This window comes from Podarcis erhardii (genome assembly GCF_964252035.2).
Source record: "Podarcis erhardii genome assembly, chromosome: Z".
NCBI lineage: Eukaryota > Metazoa > Chordata > Lepidosauria > Squamata > Lacertidae > Podarcis > Podarcis erhardii.
Genome location: NC_138504.1, coordinates 43,997,248 through 44,019,794, shown reverse-complemented (window position 1 = coordinate 44,019,794; position 22,547 = coordinate 43,997,248). Strand labels below are relative to the sequence as shown.

The 22,547-nt window shown below is 45.2% G+C and overlaps 1 protein-coding gene across 1 annotated transcript in view; it reads right to left on the bottom strand.

Annotated features, from left to right (window-relative positions):
* Window positions 1-2,004: 2,004 nt before the first annotated feature.
* Window positions 2,005-22,547, bottom strand: part of PAPPA (pappalysin 1) — a 249,896-nt gene continuing 229,353 nt past the window's right edge. Inside the window, exons 20-22 of the mRNA XM_081847429.1 lie at window positions 19,265-19,336; window positions 16,024-16,122; window positions 2,005-3,443 (exon numbers count right to left, since the gene is read on the bottom strand). Coding sequence (XP_081703555.1) covers window positions 3,336-3,443; window positions 16,024-16,122; window positions 19,265-19,336 — 279 coding nt within the window. The 3' untranslated portion in view covers window positions 2,005-3,335. The remainder of the gene's footprint in view (window positions 3,444-16,023; window positions 16,123-19,264; window positions 19,337-22,547) is intronic.

Sequence of the window (22,547 nt, the reverse complement as noted above, 5' to 3'; positions counted from 1 at the left end):
TCCCACCTGAACACAGCAACAGTATGGAATAGGTGGAGTTAGGAGAATATAAGCAGTTTCCCAATTATTTCAGGAGCTGGTTAACATGGAATAGGATGCAAGCTAACAGGGATAGACAATTCTGTCCAATTTCATTTTCTCATTTTTTCCCCCAATCTTAATTTCAGTTTCTGAACTTAAGTTCATTTCTGCATTAGTGTGCAATTTTTTATGTCCTTATGAAAATTTGGCAGCATTTCAAAATGAAATTAACCTAATAAACCTACTTTGTATGCAATTTTATCTAATATGCATATTCTTGCGAGCCATGTTCCATAGTCATAATAATTTATCATTAATGTTATTATTATTTTGTACATTTATATCCTGCTTAATACCACGACAGCATTTAAGTAGCTCACAAAAGTATAATGCTTTTTTTCTATGTTGCTTTTAACAATGTGGTGTTTTTACTGCACACTTTTTCTGAATATTTGCATTTTTTTATGTATTATTTGGCATTGCAAATTCTAAAGAAGTGTGAAATCCGAAGGACAGCAGCATTTTAGTTTGTGAATTACATAGGTTTCCACTGAAATACAAACCAAACTGAATCCTTCCCCCCCCCCCCAATTCTTATTCATGAACAGAGTTGGTGCTTTTTAAAGCAACTGGGGCCGAGACAGCCGCAAGAAAGTTCTGTAGGAAATTATTGGATAAGAATGTTTCTGACAAATCAAATTCACTTGCCTTTTTAAAGTCACACCCCACTCCCATCCCCAAGCATACTCCCTTATGTATTTCAGCTGGAATTTGTTTTTAAAAAGATGTTCTCAGATGGGAAAAGATTCCCATCTTAACTTCACCTATATCTGGATGGACTCGGGACTATAGAATGATAATTTGCATGGTGGTGGAGGAGAATAATGTCTCCAAACCATAGTTTGAGAAGTGTGTGTGTGTGTGTGTGTGTTGGGGGTGATTTGTTTTGAGTAAATGGCATGGCAGCAGGAAAAGGTTGACCCTTTCTTTCCCAAGTGCCACCAGCAGGATTCAATTTAGAGGCCCCCCACAGCTGCTTAGAAAGAGGTAGAGCTGCAGACCTGCACATACATTCCCTCCACATGCCATTTAATTTGGCCTTGTCATGCCTTTCCCTGAAAAATACTGGGAAAGTCAGTTGGGTTCTGGGTGTTTTTGAGAACTCTTTGTTAAAAGTTCCAAGAATTCCTAGGGGTGAGAGCAGGACTATTAAACCACTTTATGTTTATGTCTGATGAACAGGCATGTCCAATTTGAGAATCAGTTAGCAACAGTTAACGTTTGCAAAGACCAGGGTTCTTTTAAACTTGAAATATTTCCATTGGCTGTGAATGCCCCCCCCCCAATTTGCTAGAATTGAAAAACAAAGGATAGATGTGGGGAACCTAGTTTGCCGAATCACATGAGTGGCCAGCGCTGTGGTTTCTCTTCCCCATAATGGCATCCAGTTATGTCAAGATGGGGCTACTGCTTTTTCAAAATGGCAAGCAAACAATCCTGGCAACAAGTCAAATTGTGTGCCTGTTCCATCACCGGACCACCTAAAACTTGGCTGCTGCTTCTTTTGGCAGACACCAGAGGGAATTGTAGATTCCCTGCAGGGATAGGAGACCCTGAAGTTGTACAAGCCCAGGCCCCTGTGTGCAGAATTTAGAGTTCTAGCAGCAAAATTGCACATGGAGTCCAATGACTGAGAGACAGAGAGAGGATGGGGGGAAGCTGGCAGCTACCAAGAGCTGACTCCAGATATGATGGTGTGGAAGAGGTTAGACAGGCAATGGCAGGAGCATTGTGGGGTCCTGCCCGAGAGGTTAATACTGATAAGGGTTGTTCCACACAGCTCAAGGGTCTTGCACCAGGTAGCTTCTATCACTTTGGGAAAGGCCCACCTCTCTCTCCTCAGTCACAGGTTGGGTCATTGTCTCAGGGATTTTATATTTGGAGGAGAAAGGCTGATCAGGTGATGGAAAAGCTATTGGTTATTGGTCGCATTCAACCCACTGAAATGAGCAGACCTAAGTGGGCTAGGGCCATCAAATTCAAGGGGGTCTACTCTGAAGAGAACTTAGTTGGGTATGTTTTGGGGGCTGATTGGTGTCTTGTTTTTCTTTGTCATGCTTGAGGAAGGGAAGGTGGGGAGGAACCCCGAGGTGGTTTGGAAGACAGGCAACCGGTAAAGCGGTTTAAGGCAGACTGTTTGGTTGCTTGGAGGTTAAACAGCACCCTGTTCCTGACACAGTTAGGGAATCAGTTTTACGGGATATAGCAGCAGCAAGAGTAACAGCAGCAGCAGGATGGAGGTTTGGTTCTTCCGCTTTCTTTTCTTCTCTGTTCCCCATTGGTGGTGCAGTGGGACTTCCATCCTTCATCCCCAGCTTAGCAGCTGAAGCCACCCCCACCCCCCTTGACCCTCAGCTTTTTGCCACAGAAATGCATCTTCTCCCTCAAGCACTGGCTTAAGCATCTCAGGAAGCCCGTTCTCCTTGTCTGCAAAGCTGGCAAGCAATTCTTCTTTTTCTTCCCCCCTCCTCATCTTCTTCTTTCCAACCCAACCCCAACAAACCAAATGGCTTACTGGCTTTCCTTCCTTCCTTCCTTCCCTTCCTTCCTTCCTTCCTTCCTTCCTTTTTCTCACAACCTCATTGAGCATGAAGGGAGTCTGAGCATACAACACTGAAGGCAGCCAAGGCAATGCGCTCCTTCTGTTGCCATGGCATGCTCCTCTCCCTCTCTCCCTCTCTCCCTCTCTCCACCCCACCCCCACCAACTTCTCTATAAATATAAGGTACATATTTATATATGGCTTGGTATTTTTTTTTTTTTTTGCCTTAATCTGCATACAAAAGAGGAGGAGGGACTTAAGCCAAAAGACATACAAACCCACAAACTGAACCACGCATTGTTCAAACGAGGTGGATGCACAATTGCATCAGACCATGATGCCTCCTCCTTCGTCTCCTGGCACATTTTTGTTGTTGTTTTAAAAAAGTCCTCTTTGACTCAACTATTTGCCATTTCCTGTTTTGCTTCTTCTTGCTAGGTAAGATATGTTTAATACAAGAGCCTGCCTCTCCCTCCACCCTCCACCCCCACTCCCACCCCAAATTTCAGTTCTCCTTGGGCAAAGAAATTAAAGGCAGACTGGTTGAGTTCTACAGGTCCCTGGTGCAGAAACACCATTGAGTTGAGCAGCTGAAATTGTTTTGTTTTAAACAAATGAGGAAAAAACCACACACAATACCAACAAAAATGGGGTAAGTGACGATGCCTCTCTCCTAGCCTTTGGAGGTGGTTTCTCTTCTGTCATCTTGGTATTATCCAAAGCTGAAGGCGCGAAGCTCCCGTCGGCTGTGCTCTTGGGCGCTGGGGTCCCGACAAGCACAATCCCCCTGCATGTCACAGGACATTGGGAAGGGGATGACCTGCACAAAGGAAACCAAGAAACATAGGGCATCAGTGCCTCACTCTTATTTGCAAAGCTGCTTTAAAGGATTTCTAAAAGCACAACAGGGCAGGGCCTTTTTGGTGTTGACACCATCTTTGTGGAAAGGCCCCCCCGATGGATATACACTTGGCTTCCTCTTTCAAATGGGCCTTAAAGACTTGGGGCAGCTCTAGGCAACCTAGACCATTCACCCTGATTTGGTTTGTACCAAGGTTCTGCAGAGGTTTGGCACTATCTGCATCAATGATTTGTTCTGATATGTTTGTAGGAAGGCTTATATGGCAATGAACATTCATTCTGATTTGCTTTTGGGGTTTATATGCCTTCCCTTTAACCATCAGATTGTCCCCAAGCCTCTTCCAGTACATTTCCCAACCATCACATTCCTAACCATGAGAAGTCATTTTTATGAATATCTAGTAGATCTGTTGCACTAGGGTGACAGAAGGATATGCTTTAACTGTGCAAGCCTTCAATATCCAGAATGGACTTGAATCTCTCCAGCAAAAATCTGCCATCTGGAGATGGTGTTAAACTGAGCCACTGACCTATCAATAAATGAGCCACATGGCTTACCCTTTAGGAGACCATTAAATCAGAAACTAATGAATTTGGGTCAGGGACAAGAATGGGACCTTTTCTGCAGTCCATAGCTGGAGTTGGGTGGGATCAGAAGCAAAAGTGGGTGCAGAACTGAGAAGATGCTTGCCTTTTGTAATGCTATGAACCTACTATACAAAGTTAAGAGGCTTCTATATCTGCCATCTGCCTCCTCCACCCAGGTGACCAAAGAGGCCTTGTCTCAGTTTAGGGGCACATTTAAGCACTTAAGTTGAGGAGGTGGGCCAGTGTGACCTGGGAATGACCCAAAGGCTGGACAGAGGTGCCTGGGCCAATAAAGGGGTGTGGCTTACGGGGGGGGGGTAGTTCCAATGGCTGGATATACATGCCTAAGAGGCTGCATTTTGCTCCTGGGCCTGAGATTCCACACCCCTATGCTAATAGCAATAATCTGCCAGCATTTACAATGTAGACTGGTTTAGCAATAACCCACCCACCCCGCTCATACTTGCCCTCCCTAACAGTTAGGATCCCATCCAGATCTGACCCAGGCTTCATTTTGCAATGTTCAAAAGTGAACAGGATCTCTCTCTCTCTCTCTCTCTCTCTCTCTCTCTCTCTCTCTCTCGTATTATAAAGCTTGCATCAGGTAGAGCAAGACCCTGCCCAGCTTTCCCAGGTGAGCAGAGTTCTGGATTTGGGGTAGAAGGTCACATTTTGCCAAGTGAGGGTGGGTGAAGGGCTTGCAAGGAATGGAAGAAGGCTATAATGCAAGAGCAGCTTCCTGTCTCTTTAACCGAAGAAGCGAAGGCAGGAACTGGAGCAGCAGCTGGGTGTTGCTTTGGCGAAAGGAAGTTGATTTCAGTGGATTGCATCAGGAATTTACATAAAGTAAAGAGCAGGGCAAAACTGGGGTTGGGGTGGGGGTGGAGAGACTTTGGTGCCTGGGATGAATTCCCAAGAGTCTTTTCCATTTATTGAGCCAGAGTTAATGACCTAATTCCCTTCCCTTCCTGAACGATGCCACAACCTGTTCAGATGTTTTTAGCAAGCATAAATGTGTGTTCCCTCCCTGCTGACACATTGGCTTCCTCCTGCTATGGCAATTTCTTCTTCTTCTTCTTCACCATGGTACAGGTCATGTAAGGAGACCCTCCCATCTGTCCTCTCTGCTGACACATTTGTTATGGGTGCTTCTGGGAATGCACATGTCACACATACATATGTGTGTCCTCCCATTGCTAGGCAACACCTCCCTTCTCCAGGCATGTCCCTACCTGCCTCTTCACAACATGCCACTCTCTCTTTGCACCCAAATTATGCAGAATGAGGGGGGCTGGGTCACCTCTGGTCCCCCCCCCCAACCTGGCAGACTTTTCCACCAAGGGCTGGAAGGATCTCAACGCAGATAACTGGGTCCCCACCGTCTGGCACCAGACAGATCTTCCATTGTAGTGCTCTGCTTTCAAAGCTGTGGAGATCCTTCAAAAGTAGCTACTGGGGAAATCACTGTCTAGGAAGCATCAATGCAGTTTCAGCAGCAGCGAGGATGTTCCAATGTTCCTCCGCAGAAGGGAGGATTTTTCTCCTTCTTCTTCATGGAACAAGGAGGGTACTCGATTCAGGTCAGCTCCTCCTTGAGGAGTTTTCCTGTTGAAATCCATGTGGATTTTCCTTCCCGACATAGTGTCTCAATCCTCTACAGGAAAGATTCCAGAAGTCCTACCACAGAGGAAAACATTATGCTGAGAGAAGGTAGGGAACACTGAAGGTCTAGTAACATGATAGGCACTGGAAGCTTCATCGCCAACAGAGGAGGCCAGAGGAAGGTGAGATCCTCCAAGCCCCGCTGCACACTAAAACCAATCTAAGCCACAATCTGTTTCCAGTGTCAGCTAATCAGATGCCTCCATGAAACCTATAAGTAGGGCTGGAAGGTAATAGCCCTTCACTGCTGTGGCCATCCTAGGCTGGCATAAAATCACAATTTGCCAGGGCTCTTGGAGACTTTGGGCATAGGAATGTAGGAAGCTTCCTTAAACAGAGTCAGAGCATTGGTCCGTCTACTTCAGAATTGCAAGCATTGGCTGGGAGCAGCTCTCCGGGGCTTAAGGCAGGGGACATTCCCCATCCTCCCTCACGATGCTAGGAAACTTAAACATGCAACATTTGTGCCCTGCCAGTTAATTATGACCCAGCACACTTAGTATTGTCCACTTTGACTGACAGTGGCTCTCCATGCTCAGATCTCATTAGGAGGGGACTTAACCTGGGACCACCTACATATTTGTCCATGTACAATATTTTGTACCCACCCTTCATCATAAGGTCCCAGGCTGGGAATAATATACAGATATGAAAACAAGCAAAGCCCTTTATAATTATAAAACAAGGAGAACTGTTCCAAATGGAACAGGACAGTATGAATTCAAATGAAGAGGTGGGTCCCACAAAACAAAATACTGCAACTGTCAAAAGCCAAGGTAACGGATGTGCCCTTAGAATGAACTGTGCTTTCCTTCCCACTTGACAAAAGCTCAAATGCCATGGATTTTTGAGCGTGTCACCAGCAACACATAAGCCACTGTTATTATCATGACCTTGTCCTCTTCATCATCACTTTACCCCACAATCTCTAGGTGGGTTACAATCTAAAACACATTAAAAACAGTTTTTTCAAAAACTTGCAGTCAGATAAAGGGTGGTTCCTGAAAATATACATCTCACGTGACAAATGAGTAGAGTAAAAAGATGTGTCTTCATAATTTGAAGAAAGCTGTACAATAAGGATGCCAAATGCACTTCTGTGTGGAGGGAGAACAACAACTTAGAGGCTGCTGCAGAGAAGGACCTCTCCTGAGCCACCATCACCACACTGAGCTTCTGGGGGTAGCAGAACTATGAAGAGTGCCCTCCACCCTAAACATCTGATATGTTCTACAGGGGAGGAGGTGGCATTTGAGATATTCACCACTGCTGCCATTAGGCTGCCTCCCACAGGTTAGGAATATGAGCCTGAGGAGAATCATTTTGTCCTGGGAGAAAAAGAACTTGTTATGTGATTTTAGTACCAATAATGTTCAAATTTTTAGTGAGCAAGTCAGGCTAGCTGTAGGAGATCCAGGGCAGATATGTTTTGACGTTTATTGGCTAATCCTGCCCTTAAGGCACAAGTTACTAGATCCCTTACTAAATCTAGAGGATTTGTTATTACACCTGGGCCATTGGGACAGAGGACTGGTATGTGTTATTTATATGGAACTTCTTGATAAATCTATGTGACCGTTAGAAGTGGACATGGGTAGCTCTGTGGTTTAAACCACTGTGCCTCTTGGGCTTGCTGATCAGAAGGTCGGCAGTTCGAATCCGTGCAACAGGGTGAGCTCCCATTGCTCTGTCCCACCTTCTGCCAACCTACCACTTCTAAAGCATACCAGCACAAGTAGATAAATAGGTACCGCTGCGTCAGGAAGGTAAATGGTGTTTCCGTGTGCTCTGCCACTCATCACAGTGTTCTGTTGCACCTGAAGTGATTTAGTCATGCTTGCCACATGACCCGGAAAGCTGTCTGTGGACAAACGCTGGCTCCCTCAGCCTGAAAGTGGAGATGAGTGCCATACCACATAGTTGAATTTGACTGGACTTAACCATCCAGGGGTCCTTTACCTTTTTTAACCATTAGAAGGTCTTAAGCTTACCTGGGAGAAGGAATCTACAATTGAAAAGAAATGACTCTTAAGTGGATTGCAATATATTTGTGTGCATCCTCCATGAGAGGTCTGGAGGGTGGCAACATGAGAAAGGGCCTTCTCTGCAGTGGCTCCCCATCTATGGAATGCTCTTCTGGGGAAGGCTTGCATGGCGCAAGCTTTAGGTGCCAGGCAAGAACAATTCTCTTTAACCAGGACTTTGGTTGATTGTCATCCAATGCCCTTTTAAAATGTTTTGGCAGGGAGGGGGGTATATTGGGTTGTTTTTGTTTTTATTTTGATTATGTATTTTGTGGTTTTATTTTGTGATTTTATCCTGCGAACTGCCCTGAGACCTGTGGGTACAGGGCAGTATACAAATTTAATAAATCATCATTATCTTCTAAGTTCTATAAATCTACTTCAGCTTATGTTAAGGGAATGTCGTTTAAAAATTCTGCATGGGTGGTGTGATGGTTCTAGGGGTTGTTCGTGCGTAAACCGGTGCAACACCTGGCTGGGTTGCCTGAGTGAACCTTTTCTGTCCGGACAGCCACTCACCCGTGGCTGTCTCAATCGCTGGCAGAATCCGCCAGTGGGCGTTTCTTGAACTTCTTCCAGCAAAGAAGCTCCTTGACGCCTAGTCTCCTCCTACTCTCCCTGCGCGGAAGTCTTCTGCGCAAGGAGGGTGTAGGCAGCGGAGGACCCTTACTCTCCCCGCTGGTCCCTGGCAAGGAGTCATGGGACCGCCTCGCTGATTCCCCCATCTGCCCCCCTTCTCCACTGGTGCTACGCTGATTCTCTTCCCCAGAAGATGGGCTGCCTCTCCCCATCCCGGGACGCTCTCTGGGATCCCTCCGGAGCCTGCTCTCTCCCTCCGGCCCTGATGGCAGTTCCCTGACAGGTGGCATTGTACTTTTGTGCAGCTTTCTGACAGGAGATCAAATGCACCATAGAATTGTTGGCATAGTTGCGGCAATAGGAGAATATTCTTCAACTTATGTTGGGAATGGCCTCAGGCATCAAAACTTTTGATGGATTTTTAAAAAAAAGAAATACAGTACCAAAAGCAAGCAAACCAACAAATAAATAAATGTCCCACCCAAGCCTTACCACAACCTGACCTTCTAAACTTATGAGATAATGAAACAGCACGTTTCCAAACTAAGGAACTTCTTAGGTGGATGCTGGAATTATGTGGAATTTCCAGGACTTTAACATCTCGCTGTGGTATAAGAATACGTGGACTCTGCCTATTGAAGATAATAGCTCACAAATTACGCATTTCTAAGGGTAAGCAAGACCCAGAACATTTCTGCACCATGAAATTCCTAAAATTGTTGCATATTTTTCTCTCTTCCTCTTTTTCTTATATTGGGGGGGGGGACCTGAACGACGTTGTCAGTAGATTTAGTAGGCCACAGGCGTGTCCAAAGTCTGTTTTGGGGGCCTAATTCGGCCCCTGTGGCAGTTTATTTCCTGGGGTAAAATCCCCTCAAAAGCTCAATCCTAAAAAAAGGCCAACAACTTTGGCCAGCCCTCATGCATGCTCACTTCATCAAATCTGGCCCTCTTTGAAAAAAGTTTGGGCACCCCTGGTAGGGATCCGTGTGAGAATAAATATTGTAGTATGATTTATTTTAGATCCTAGCTATTGTGTATCAGGACAACAGAAGAGCCCTGCTGGATCAGACCAAAGGGCCTTGCCCAGCACTCTGTTCTCACACCAGCCAACCAGATGCCTATGCAAGTAGCAATCAGCAGAGAAGGGAGTGATCGCCTGAGCTCCCATCACCAGTATCGCTGCAACATTCTGGGAAGAGGAAGGAGGGGTGAGGCTGGGGCATGGCAAGTGTCCTGGTGGAGCTGACCTGGTGTTTGCAATGGTGCCTTTGCACCAGACCCTTGTTGCTACCTTGATCCTCCTTCTACCAGTAAGTCACACTGATGCCCATGACAGGAGGTCAGGTAAGCACCCACTTGCCAGCTACTGCTGAACCTATAACCATATTCTCCAAGCATTACATCCATAAATTTACTTTGGGTTCTGCCAGTTATTCGCTACCAAGTATTCACTATCACTATGCAAACATGTCAGGTTGACTGCTTGAGTCAAATCCCATCTGCCCTGGCCATTTTTGGGTTTTTTGCTAAAGGAGGAGTGGTCAGCCTGCAGTTCACATGGGTAGGGAGAGAGCCCAGAGAAAGAGAGAGGGAAGGATGGATGAGAGGGGGGTCAGAACAGGTAGACTGATGGGAAAAGAATAGGGAAAGAGGAAAACCCTCTGCAAGTAACAGAGATCTGTCCCTCCACTATCAGAAAAAAGAGCAAAGAAGGGTGACTGAAGAGAGAAAGGGTTGCTTGTTTTGCTCTGGCTTTGCACACTTCCAGCATGTAATCCGCCTAACCAATTACTCCCAAGGGAATGTAGCCCTCAATGGAAGAAAGACTTGCCCCACTCCTGCTGTAAACAGACTGCAATTTGTGTTTATGTGCATTTCTGATAAAACAGTGTCAGGTTCTCTAAAATGTGCGCTTCCTTTCCAAGATCAGCACCTGTTTTGCGAATCAGCCAAAAGACTGTTGAACTGACAACTTAAAATGGCCTCTTTTTATAAATAAATAAACAAACATGTAGGTCATTTCTTTTTCCCCAAATTGCTTTGATACTCTGTGTGTATCTGATGTATAACGGAATCGCTAAAAGCACATGTGCTACGATATTTCCCTCCCAGTCTGTAGTGAGGCAATATTGTGGAATTCAATGGCCTGATCCTTGCTTTAAGGAAGCAATGGTTCTGGCAGAGGCAACAGAGGCCCATCTTTTTGCAATTAGAATGAGCTCATTATTCATGATTCGCGGATGTGGACTGTGAGGAGAGGTCGCTCTAGCCATGGAACCTCCTGACAAAAGAGAGAGCAGGTGAGCAAAAGCAATCCAGATTTTCTCAGCCAGCAAGAGAAGTTACACACACACAGAGCCAGATTATACACCAGACAGGAAGAGCTCAGTAGTGGTTGGCTGCCTGTGTCTTCCAATGCAAACATATTTCAGCACAGCAGGGGTAGATCTTCAGATATTGTTGGATTCTAACTCTCACTACCCCTGACCACTGACCATGCTGGCTAAGGCTGATGGGAACTGGAGTCCAACATCATCTGAAGGGCACCATGTTTTGTCTAGAACATTATTGTTTTATCAGTTTCTCACCCAAGATATGGAAGCCTGGAGAGCTGCCTGTCACTGTAGACTATATGGAGTTAGAAGGACCAATGGTTATTGGGGAAGGACCATAGCTCAGTGGTAGAGCATATGCTGTGCACGCAGAAGGCCACAGGTTCAATCCTCAGCATCTCTAAGAAGGGCTGGGAGAGGTCCTTGTGAGTTACTGCCAGTCAGTGTAGACAAAACTAAGTGGACCAATGGTCTGACTTAGTATAAGGCTTCTTCTTATGTTCCTATGCATTTGCAAAGACTGCATTATTCAAGCATCCTTATGTTACCAGGATGCTGTGCTCCAAGATCTCTGAGTTAAGCTAGTCAGGGATGATGGAAGTAGGATGTGTGTGTGTGTGTGATATATATATTTAGGAGGCACACATCAATGTAAAAACAAGCAAAGAATTGAGTCATTTTTTAAAAAGTGCTGTGATGCTTATCCTGGATCTTAATAATGTAATGAAAAAACAGTCTACTATTACAACCTATAATTCCCCCCCGCTCCCGCTAACTCCACTCGCGGTGGGCAGAAAACCCTATGAAGAAAACATTGCAGTGGAAAGATATGTCATGGTGAGTTGAGAATCCTGGAATATTTGATAAGGAATTATAGCCACAGTGACCAAGAACCGCCTGGCCTTTAGGGAGAAAGAAGGTGACTACTGCCATTCACAAATAACATAAACAAGAATATGAATATGAATAGTCTAGCTGCTGGATCAGGCCAAAGGTCTATCTTGTCTAGCATCCTCTGCTCACAGAAGCCCACTAGATGCCCCAATGGGAAGCCTACAAGTGGGACACAAGTGCAAAAGTGCTCTCCCCATGTGCAATTCCCAGCAACTGGGATTCAGAGGTGATACAACAGGCTTCCTCTTTTGTGGGATATCCAGAAAGAGCAGCAAAGTCCTGTTTGCTAGAATGGGCACTCAGTGGATCCAACAGGGAGAACTTCCTGTCAAAGCTGCAGAAGCCACTCCTCCTGGGTGAGATGTGTGTAACTTATAAGAAGGGCTGGTCCTGTAGCTCTCTCTCTCTTACTCCATCTTGCTCATTTGCCTTCATCATGCATTTTCTACCACTGCTTCTGACGCCATCATCCTATACACACACAAATGTACCTCCAGATTGCTACTGAATGTGATCTGTGAGTAAACGCTATTTTATTCTAAAAATACTTCTTTGTGTGTTGTTATTGTTTTAAGTGGGATAAAAGGGGGAAATACCTGGAAGATTCCAGGCTGCACCAAGGCATCCTGGTTGCTTCATCAAAAAGGCTGTAACCAGCTGAATCAACAGCTTCCTATTCTGCTGCAAAGGGATGTACTCTGCTGTAATCACAAACTTGAGTAAGGAAGGATAATATCTAACTAATATATCATCTCCTAGTTACCATACACTTTCCAACATCTGTGTTTAGATGTGAAACTGAAATGTAGTTGTCTGATATTCATTGTAGCAGAGGCCTGGGCTATATTCCTTTGGTTGCTGCCCAATGTATTTCAGCTTTTGATTTTATCTATATTTTGATAATTTTATTATGTCCACTTGTTCTAAGAGTTTGATGTTTTAGATTATTTTATGTGAACCGCTTAGAGGTCTTTTATCTGTTTATTCTTTTTGATTAGGTAGTATACAAATAAATGTTGAGAGAGAGAGAGCGCACGCTGCTCTGCTTATAACTTTGCAGAAAACCAATAAATACAATAAATAAACAGGTACCAAATGATTTGCAAATATGTTTGCAAAATCCAACCCTTTCTGGTCAACAATCACCCTAGAGGTATGCAGTTAATGCCTCCACCATCAATACACACACACAAACACAATTGCTGGCTTGCTTGCTCAATTTAACAGTGTAGTTCTGCTGTTCTAAAGCATTTGTCTCCCTTTACAATTGTTATGCAGTGGAGAAAATAAGAAGGTAGAAAGCTTCACTAAGCATTCAAGCTATGAGGGAGCTGGGAATCTTGGGAGGGTCAGGAGGTCGCAGACATTAAAAGGAAATAGGATTTTGTTTGTCCTTAATGGAGGACCTTATCCCCTCTGGATCCTTAGAAGAAGGCCCCATTCCCTGCCATTAGTTAGGACAGGCTGGATGGAACACTCTTTGTTGAGCCTCAAAGACGCTCCCAGGTCAATTGCAGGGCAAGCGGCTCAGTAGATTAACATGTTCATTCTGCTGGCTGGCTACACACTGCCTTCCTGCTGAACTAGCAAGACAGCCTGCCTGGTTCATAGGAGCGTGTGTCTTGAAAAACCTTTGCAAACTGGTAGGGATAGGCAAACCATCCATTTCAGTTTCTTTGTTTTCCAGTATTAAGTTCAGGTCTCCACTTCAGGTTGTAATATTTATTTTTTTAAGCCCTTGTGAAAATTTGTCAGCATTTTACTGCAATTTTCTCCTAAGAGACACATTTTTAATGCAATTTTGTCTAATAGACACATTTTTGCAAGACAATTTCCCTAGCTATAGTGAATTTTTCTACTTTGTTTTCCCAAGTGTATGTATCTTTTATGTGCATTTTACTTTGGTTATGTGCATTTCTGCACATATTATTGGGGTGGGAAACTGCATTGCAAAATTTGGAGAAGTGTAAATTTTGAAAGGTGGCTGTGTTCTGGTGTGCATGTCGTTTCAGAAAGAGCAAATTAGGCAGATTCATATTTAAATACGCAAACTTTATTAAATTCCTCTCTCATGCCCTTCCTTTCTTTTCCCCCTCCACTTTCCTTAGTCTAGAATGAACATACAAGTTCATTCTAGGCTTGCTTTTGTGAAGGTGGCACAATCATGCTTGGAAGACAAAGCAGTCAGAGTATTTTGATGCATAACACCCTCCTTTCTCTTGCCTTTCATTCTTCTCCCCCTTTTGGAACATACCATTTTAACATTCCACTAACAAAGTACCTCAAAGGGCAAAGCAAGGATGCAGGTGGGGTTACTCTATTTCAGCAAACGATGGCAAGAATCTGCTTCACAGTCAAGGGTCGCAGACAGGGCCGTCTTAAGCATATCTGGCACTGTGGTGCAAATATCTCCCCTCCCCCCCCCGTTTCCCAGAGTTGTCGACCTTTTTTAAGGGGGGGGGGCCTTCGGTCCAGCTCCTTTACATTGCATGGTCTGACACGCACTCGGTGCTGCATGTAAGTAAGAGGCGCCCAGATCGCAGCCCAGACAGCCTCCCATCCTTGCTTGGTGCTGGAATTGCACAAGGTGCTTCCCTGCTCCTCTCGCAGACTCCGCAGAGAGGCGCGCAGGCAGCAACGCGGCCAGAGAGGGGCGGGAGAGACATGCCCACCCCATGCCGCGCCTGCCCCCAATTGCACCTGCCAGATGCCCAGGCAGCCCCAGAGGGAGGGGACACAAAGGGGCTTCCCTGAGCAGGATGCAGCGCACTCCAATGGGTGGCTGGGAGGAGAGGAGTGGGCTGCCCCAGAGTGGGGAAGGGAGCACACTCTGACTCTCCTTCCCGGACACTCAGCCTGTGGTGCCCTCCAAAATCTGGCGCCCTGGCCTCCCCGCCACACATGTCTATGGGTTAGATGCCCCTGATCACAGACAGGAAAATATTTCTCAGGGCTGGGCCCCACTGTCCGAATGACCCAGCATCTGAATCCGAAACCCAACAGGTACCTGAAGCTCCTGGAAGCCACAGAACAACACACATTACAAAGAGGGGCATAAACTGAATCACAATTTCCAAGCAGAAACAAAAAGCATCAAACAATAAATGGTAATTGTAGCTTAGTTGGCAGAACATCTGCTTTGCATGCAGAAGGTCCTAGGTTCAATCCCGGGCATCTCAAGGTAGGGCTGGGACTGACTCCTGTCTGAAACACTGCCAATAAGTTTATACAATCCTGAGCTAGACGGACTAAAAGTATGGCTCAGTATTGCAGCTCTCTGTTCTCCTAATGTGCTTGTATTCATTCAATTCAATTGTTTTGGAGCAAATATACAGATCTGGGATAGTCAGTATAATGCCCTAAAGATTTTGTTGGCCTCCTACTCCTATCATGCCAGGCCAGCATAACTATTAGCCAAAAATGATAAGAGTTTCAGTCCAAAAAGATACAGAGGGTACCACATTGCCTACCTCTGATGTAGATAAATTTTGATATAGATAATTTTACTCCGCTATCCGCTCCAGATGTGTTCACATCTCACCAAAAGCTTTGTTACTTTACTTGGACAGTACATTTTGACCTCTATTTTGATTCACTGTTACAAGTGGAATTAGCCAGGGAACACGTCGACTTTGTACTAATTGCTCAGTGTTTGCAGAAAAACACCAAATGTCCAATACTTTGTGCATTTATTTCATTGTTTAAATACGGCCAATATTTTTAAGAATTTCTGGCAGATCTGTGTACTCCACTTTGGAGAGGTTCTATTCTAGTGTTGCAGTGCTTCTTCCATTTCAACAGAAGTGAGTCAGGATAGAAATCAGCCAGTTACCTACTAGGAACATAGGAAGCTGCCTTATGCAGAGTCAGACCATTATCTACACTGACTGGCAGCTGTGACTCTCCAGAGTTTCAGAGTGGGCATACCACCAGCCCTACCTGAAGAGGCTGGAGAATCAACATGGGACTTTCTGCATGAGAAGCAGTCACTCTACCACTGAGCTAGTAATTTAACCCCATTAAAATATTAACTCTGATTGGTGCTCTCCTAACACATCATGGTAGTTAAGGCCCAGCATCAAGAAAAGAAACAAGTAAAAAGAGTGGCAGCATGTTCCACAGGAAATAAAACATCCCCAAATGTACCAGTACTTTCTGGCACATCTGAACAAAGCAAGCTATGCCTTTGAACCCAGAACTATCTGCAGGAGATCTGTCACTGACATTCCTAACACAGAGATGAGGAACATGTAGCCTTTGAGATGCCTTCTTAACTCCTATCAGCCCCTGCCAGCACAGCCAGTGGCTAGGGATATGATGTGAGTTGTAGTTCCATAGAACCTGGAGGGCCACAGGTTGCCTAACACTGCCCTAATGAAGTAACAGCAATACACTTCCCTCTAGTGTTCTTCTTCCATATGAGGGCTGCTATAAAACCAGGAGGGTGCCAGCTTACCTTTTTAGTCTTCACTGTTGAGGCACAACAGTCCCCACCATCATAGTTGCAAAAGGCTCGGTTATTGTTCCCATCACAATAGTTGTCTCCCATAAAAGGCTGAAAGAAAGAAGCCAAATTGAGACAATAATAATAATAATAATAATAATAATAATAATAATGCAACCTATATCATGCCTTTAAGAATCCAAGAACCCTGCTGGATCAGACCAATGGCCCAGACCCTCCGGCATCCTGCTCTCACAGTGGCCAGCTAGATGCCCCAATGGGAAGACTACAAACAAGACCTGGGCACAACGGCACTTATACCCCAGCAGGCCTTCTGGCTGATGGACAAGGCCTATTGGTCAATTACCTGGTGTCACTGTTACAACCGGTGATTCATTTCACCTCTCCTGTGACATGCAGCATGCTGTGCCACAAAGGTAAACCCACGCCCAGCCAAGCAGGGCTTGAAGTTGCCTTTGAATGGCTGATGGGTTCTGACTTCCAAATTCCACTTTTGAACGGCACGTACTTAAAGCGTGCAATTCACTCCCACAAGAAGCAGAAGGTGACCACCAACTTGGGTGGCTTGTAAAGTGGATTGGACAAATACAAGGAGGAGCAGACTTTCAATAACTACTAGCTATAATGATGTTCCATGTCCAAAGTTGGAGGCAGTATGCCTCTGAATGCCATTTACTAGCATTCAAAGGTGGGGAAAGCGCTGTTGTGCTCAGGTCCTACTTGCAGGCATCTCACTGGGTCACCTGGCTGACCTAGTGAGGACACAATGCTAGGCTAGATGGATCTTTGGCCTGATCCAGAAGCAGGGCTCTTCTTACGCACTTACAACACAGTTGGCTGCTTGCACAAAAATCACACCATTTCATTGTTTCCCCATGAAACTGTCCTGCCTGCTGCTGTTTTTGCAGGTGGGGGGTCACTTAATTGCATCCCACAGTTCCCATTATGTGACCATTAGGGCTCTCCTGTTCCGCTAATCCTAGATGGAGACACACGCTGTCCTTTTGGAAGAAGAAACTGTCTCTGAAAAATGAAGTAGGGAGCTAAAAGCAGCCCTTGTTTTGTTTGCAGCTAATTAATTGTGTGGGGTTTTGTTTTGTTTTGTTTTTTAATAGCAGGAGAAATAAAACATAGGGACATCTGAAGAACAATCAGTGAGGACATTTTGGCACTCTTTCCTTTCTGTGGAGCCAAGGTCAAGCTCATAAATATTTCAAGGGGACACTGTGAAACATTTTAGACCCCATAAGTTTTTAAATCACAGTTATTCCTCTCTCCATACGTAAACCTGCCCTTGAGGGGCTAGAGGGGAGCATCAATGCCCTTCATTGAGTACCATGACAGGAGAGCTGTCAGTTTGCTCATTGTAAATTTCTAAATTCCTCTTTATTCATTGATGGACTCTATGGCACTGTACAGCAACACAATACAGTGGTACCTCGGGTTACATACACTTCAGGTTACAGACGCTTCAGGTTACAGACTCTGCTAACCCAAAAATAGTACCTCGGGTTAAGAACTTTGCTTCAGGATGAGAACAGAAATCGTGCGGTGGCAGTGCAGCGGCAGTGGGAGGCCCCATTAGCTAAAGTGGTGCTTCAGGTTAAGAACAGTTTCAGGTTAAGAACGGACCTCCAAAACGAATTAAGTTCTTAACCCGAGGTACCACTGTACAGTAGAAGAGAAATTGAAACAGCAACAAAACTCTTCCACAGGTCCATCTAGTCCAGCATCGTGTTCTCACACGGGTCACCCAGATGCCTCTGGGAGGCTCACAAGCAGGACTTGAGTACAACAGTGCTTTCCCCATTGGTGATTCCCAGCAACGTGCATTCAGAGGTTTGCTGCCTCCAACAGTGCAGGGAGAAAATAACCAGACTTCTCCAACCTGGTTCCTTACAGATGATGTCAGTCAACAGCTCCTATAACACCCAGCCAGCATGACTGATGGTCACAGATGATGGAAGTTGTAGTCTGAAAACATCTGAAGGGCAGCAGCTTGGGGAAGACTGGCTAGGAGGATCATTTAAATACATTCACATGTATACACCTTGGCATCTTTTGATTGCACATTGTTGTGTGGTTGTTGTTTGGCTTCCTCCAAGGTGCTCAGAGCTCCATCTCTCACACCCTCATCCCTTTTCTGTAGCTTTGCAATGACTTTAAGCAAACATAGGAGACCTACTGGAAAATTCACACACACACCCTTAATCAAATCTTGTAGCTGTACCAGGGAGTGAAAATAACACGTCTTGGCCAAAACTATGCCTGTATGCACATACACACCTCAAGAGCGAGTGAGCTAATTTCAAGGAGATGAGTTAAGTGCAAAGCGTAAACACAGATCTATTAATGGAGCAGTGAGACAACTTCTAATCATAGGTATTAAGATTCTCTTTCATCTCTTCCTCCCTTTCTTTTCAATCCTCTGCTTCCTATATACGTGGTCTTTTCTCTAAAGGGGGGACTGGAATTTGTTGCAGGTAATTTTTAGTTCAAGGAAAAGTGTGAAATGAGTGATGTAAGTGTCACCAGAAAGCTCTAAGGTGAGAAGAGGTAATAAAGAAAAGAGAAACAGTGGGGGTTATTTTTTAAGAGTTTAAGGTTTTTGAAGACACTGGATTTTGGGGAAAGGCTGTAGCTCAATGGTGGAACATCTGCTTTGCACACTGAAAGTTCCAACTCTTGGCATCTCCATGTAGGGCTTGGAATGCCTCCTATCTGAAACCCTGGAGAGCCACAATACTGAGCTATATGGTCTGACTTAGTGGATGGCAGCTCTCTATGTTCTTATTTAAAATCAGCTTTGAAGGCTGGAGTCTTAATTTATTATTAGGCAAATGGTCATAGCTCAGTGGTAGAGCATCTGATTTGCATGCAGAAGGCCCTAGGTTCAATCCTTGAAATCTCCAGGTAGGATTAGGAACGTCTTAAACTCTAGACCAGTAGTTAACCGCTTTGAGACTCCTTAGGGCAGTGTTCCCCAACCTTGGGCCTCCAGCTGTTTTTGGACTACAATTCCCATCATCCTTGACCACTGGTCTTGCTAGCGAGGGATGATGGGAGTTGTAGTCCAAAAATAGCTGGAGGCCCAAGGTTGGGGAACACTGCCTTAGGGTAGTGATACATCAGGATATCAAATCCAAGCTCCTCTTCCTCCTCTTCTTCTTAGTATTGCTTGGTTTAACACACACATGCACACATATGCAAGAGTTGGCTCATGGATGCTCACCTCACAACCCTTGATGCAGTGGATCAGTGCAGGATGAGGATACCACTTGAGTTCAGCGGTGCAGACAACGTTCTAGATGGAGGAAAGGAAGCATGGAGACATTAGGAACAGAAGGAACTGTCTTATATCAAGTCAGACTCACTGGTCTATCTAGCTCATTACAGCTATGGGCAAAACATTAAAAAGCTCACAACTGTGCCCCAAACCGTGTCTGGATTTTCACTTTTTAAATATGGCAACCCTGTTCCTGGAGATTGAACCTGTGGTGGTCTGCATACAAAGCAGGTGCTCTATCAACTGAGCTACAGCCGCAGATGGCACAGCACATTTTGTTAGGGTGTGTGTGCACCCTGGGATTTTTTTAAGTGCAAACATTTATTGAGTACATACTCATACTAATACAGGACATCATTTTTATTCATCAGAGTAAAAAGACTAAAACTTAATGAAACTGAAAAATAAATAAATCAACAACTAAACTTTACTTTTTTAAAAAATGCAAACTTTAAAAAAGAGACACAAAAGCAAATTTTTGCTGTAATGATAAAAAGGTGTGCACAAAAATATAGTCCATTTCATGATCTTTATCTTTAACCATATGATGAGTGAACCTAATATGGGAGAATATGAAATCCTTCCTAGGCTTGAGTGAATGAAGAGCTCTGTAAAAGTCAAAGGCTTGTGTATGCCGTAGCTGCATTCATGGAACATTTGAAAATTATTATTATTATTATTATTATTATTATTATTATTATTATTATTATCATCATCATCATCATCATCATCATCTGTCAGGCTAGAATGTTCAGCTGATGTATCAAAATGAATAAACTGGAATACATGTTAATTGACTAAAGAAGTCAATTAAGTGGGCAACATTATGGTAGGGGAGGAACTCCCAATTTGTATAAAAGGGTCATCTGATAAGAAGGTTATCCTCCTGTGTGTGAGAAAATTGGGGCACCATGTTTAAGAGGAGGCTTCCTGTGATACACATGTGCATCACCTAAAAAAGAAGGAATGCTTTTCTAAAGTTAGCACTATTTTTCATCATATGCAAATTGATGTAGATTGATGTAGTGTTGTCCAGCGGCGTAGGAAGGAGGGTGGGGGCGGACCACCCCGGGTGCCCTCACTGAGGGGGATGACATTCGTTGCACCGCCTACCCACGATTCCCAAGCCTACACCGAGCCATCGGGGTAAGGGGGGGAGCTGCACCACTTTGTTGGTGGGATTCCCCCCTTCCCCCTTCATTTTGACAGCTTGGGAGTTGCGGGCTGGCACGCCAAATGTCTACCATGGGTGGCTTGCTCCGCCCCTGTGAGCAGCTTGCTCCCTCCCCCCCCCCCAGCTGCAGGGCGCGCACGCTGCTCCGGACACTCGAGCGGCTATCCCGTGCATGGAAGGGCACCCTCCATGCCATGCCCCCTTCAGGAGTGCACCCGCCCTGGGCAGCGCAGGCATATGCTCCACCGCTGGTGTTGTCTCTAAGGTTAGTTCTTCTTAGAGTAGATCAACTGAAATTGATGGACGTAGCTAATATGATGTTCAAGACATAAGGCAGTAAAATCCTGTTAGCGTCCCTCCCCATTCTTATCTGTAAAAATATAATATGTAAGTAAGTAAGTAAGTAAGTAGTACTTTTACTTCTGTGCCCCTGTTGTTATGTATCCTTCAGGATACGCACGTGGCAAACCCGGAAGTATATTTCCAGGTTTTGCCACGAGCCCATGTGCAGAAGCCCTCTATCGCACCACATGCGTGCGCAGAACAGGCACCTCCGGTTGCAGAAACCTCGGGATCCGACCGGAGTTCCAGAACAGATCCCGTCTGCAACCAGAGGTACCACTGTACTAATAATGTGCTGTCGTTTCATGACACCCAAAATCAGCTGTCTGAGGTCACAACTTCCCTCTGCCTAATGATAGGGCTGCTCCTATACCTGAAGATCACTCACTAGAAAAATCTAACATACCTCAGAGGGTATTGTAAAGTTCACCACCACCCCTGGGGTGGGCGGGGAGGGACAAATAAAGGAACTGAGCACTCATCTAGAGCTTCTGAGTCACTCTATTTTTTGTTCTTCTCCAGCGCCAGACTATAGGTCCACCTAGCTCAGTACGGTCTACGCTGGCTAACAGGATTTCATACACTTGACATTCCCAGTCCTACCAGAAGATGCCAGGGAATGAACCTGTGGCGACTTCTGCAAAGTGGATGCTCCTCCACTGAGCAACAGGATACTGAGAGACAGGATACCATTTTATCAAGCTATTTCATGGCAACACACTGGTGGCATTTATTTTGCATGTGTTCAGTCTCATCAGGTTTTTACGAAAAGTGTGGTGGTCTATGCACACATACCTTACCCTTTCCCCCTGCTAATTCTGAAGGCTAATTTAATCTGTCTGTGGGGAAACCTTGGTGTGTTTTTACAGTTTCAGTCATTTGAGGCTTACCTGGTATGTGCTAGAAAAAGGACTTTTATACTATCTGCACAGGACTGTTTATCTTTCCGATGTACTCGGATTTTCCACTATTACTCAGGGCCCAGATTGCTCCACCTGTCTTGCAACAGGCCTGGTCTGTGTGAAATGGAAGGAAAAGGAGTCTGGGGAAGGCCGGGCAGGGGGGCGGGGAGGAGGAGAGCCCCGTGCTGTTTATTTGCTGAGTGAGCGAGAAGACTGCAAAATTCAGTAGGGGCCCCCCTTTCTTGGGTCAGATGCCTTCCCAATTGAGTCCTTGACAACCCTCTGGAAACTGAAGGGCCAGTGCTTGCCACAAACAGGAAGATAGTATTTCATTTCATCTCAGTCTCTTATTTACTGCAAGATGAGGAATAGAGGAGCATGTTCTTATTTTTAATATTTGGAAAGATTGATGAAGTCATCAAGATGGGCCTCAGGATAATAAGAAGCGGGAAAAGCAATAGATTCTATCCCCCTGAACCCTTAGGGCAAACCAGCTTAGAGGTGAAAAAAATTCCTCTCACCTTATCTGGTGAGTGGGGTTGCGGCCAGACCATGGGCCCTGCAGTGATCTGGTGAGGGGGGCGGGGTTTAACTGACCACCTACTGGCGATTGACCTGAGCCCGCAGGTCTTGGATGGGCTTTCCCTGGGGGCAGGCCCAGCCACCACCTGGGCCTGCTCCCAGGAGGGGCGGTATAAATTGTGGCCCAGGCTGGCAGTCCCTTCTTCTCCCGGATCTCCCTCCCTCTAATTTTGTTGCAATTCATACTATGACCTTGCTATGGATCATTTTGGCTGCCATATTGGGGCCA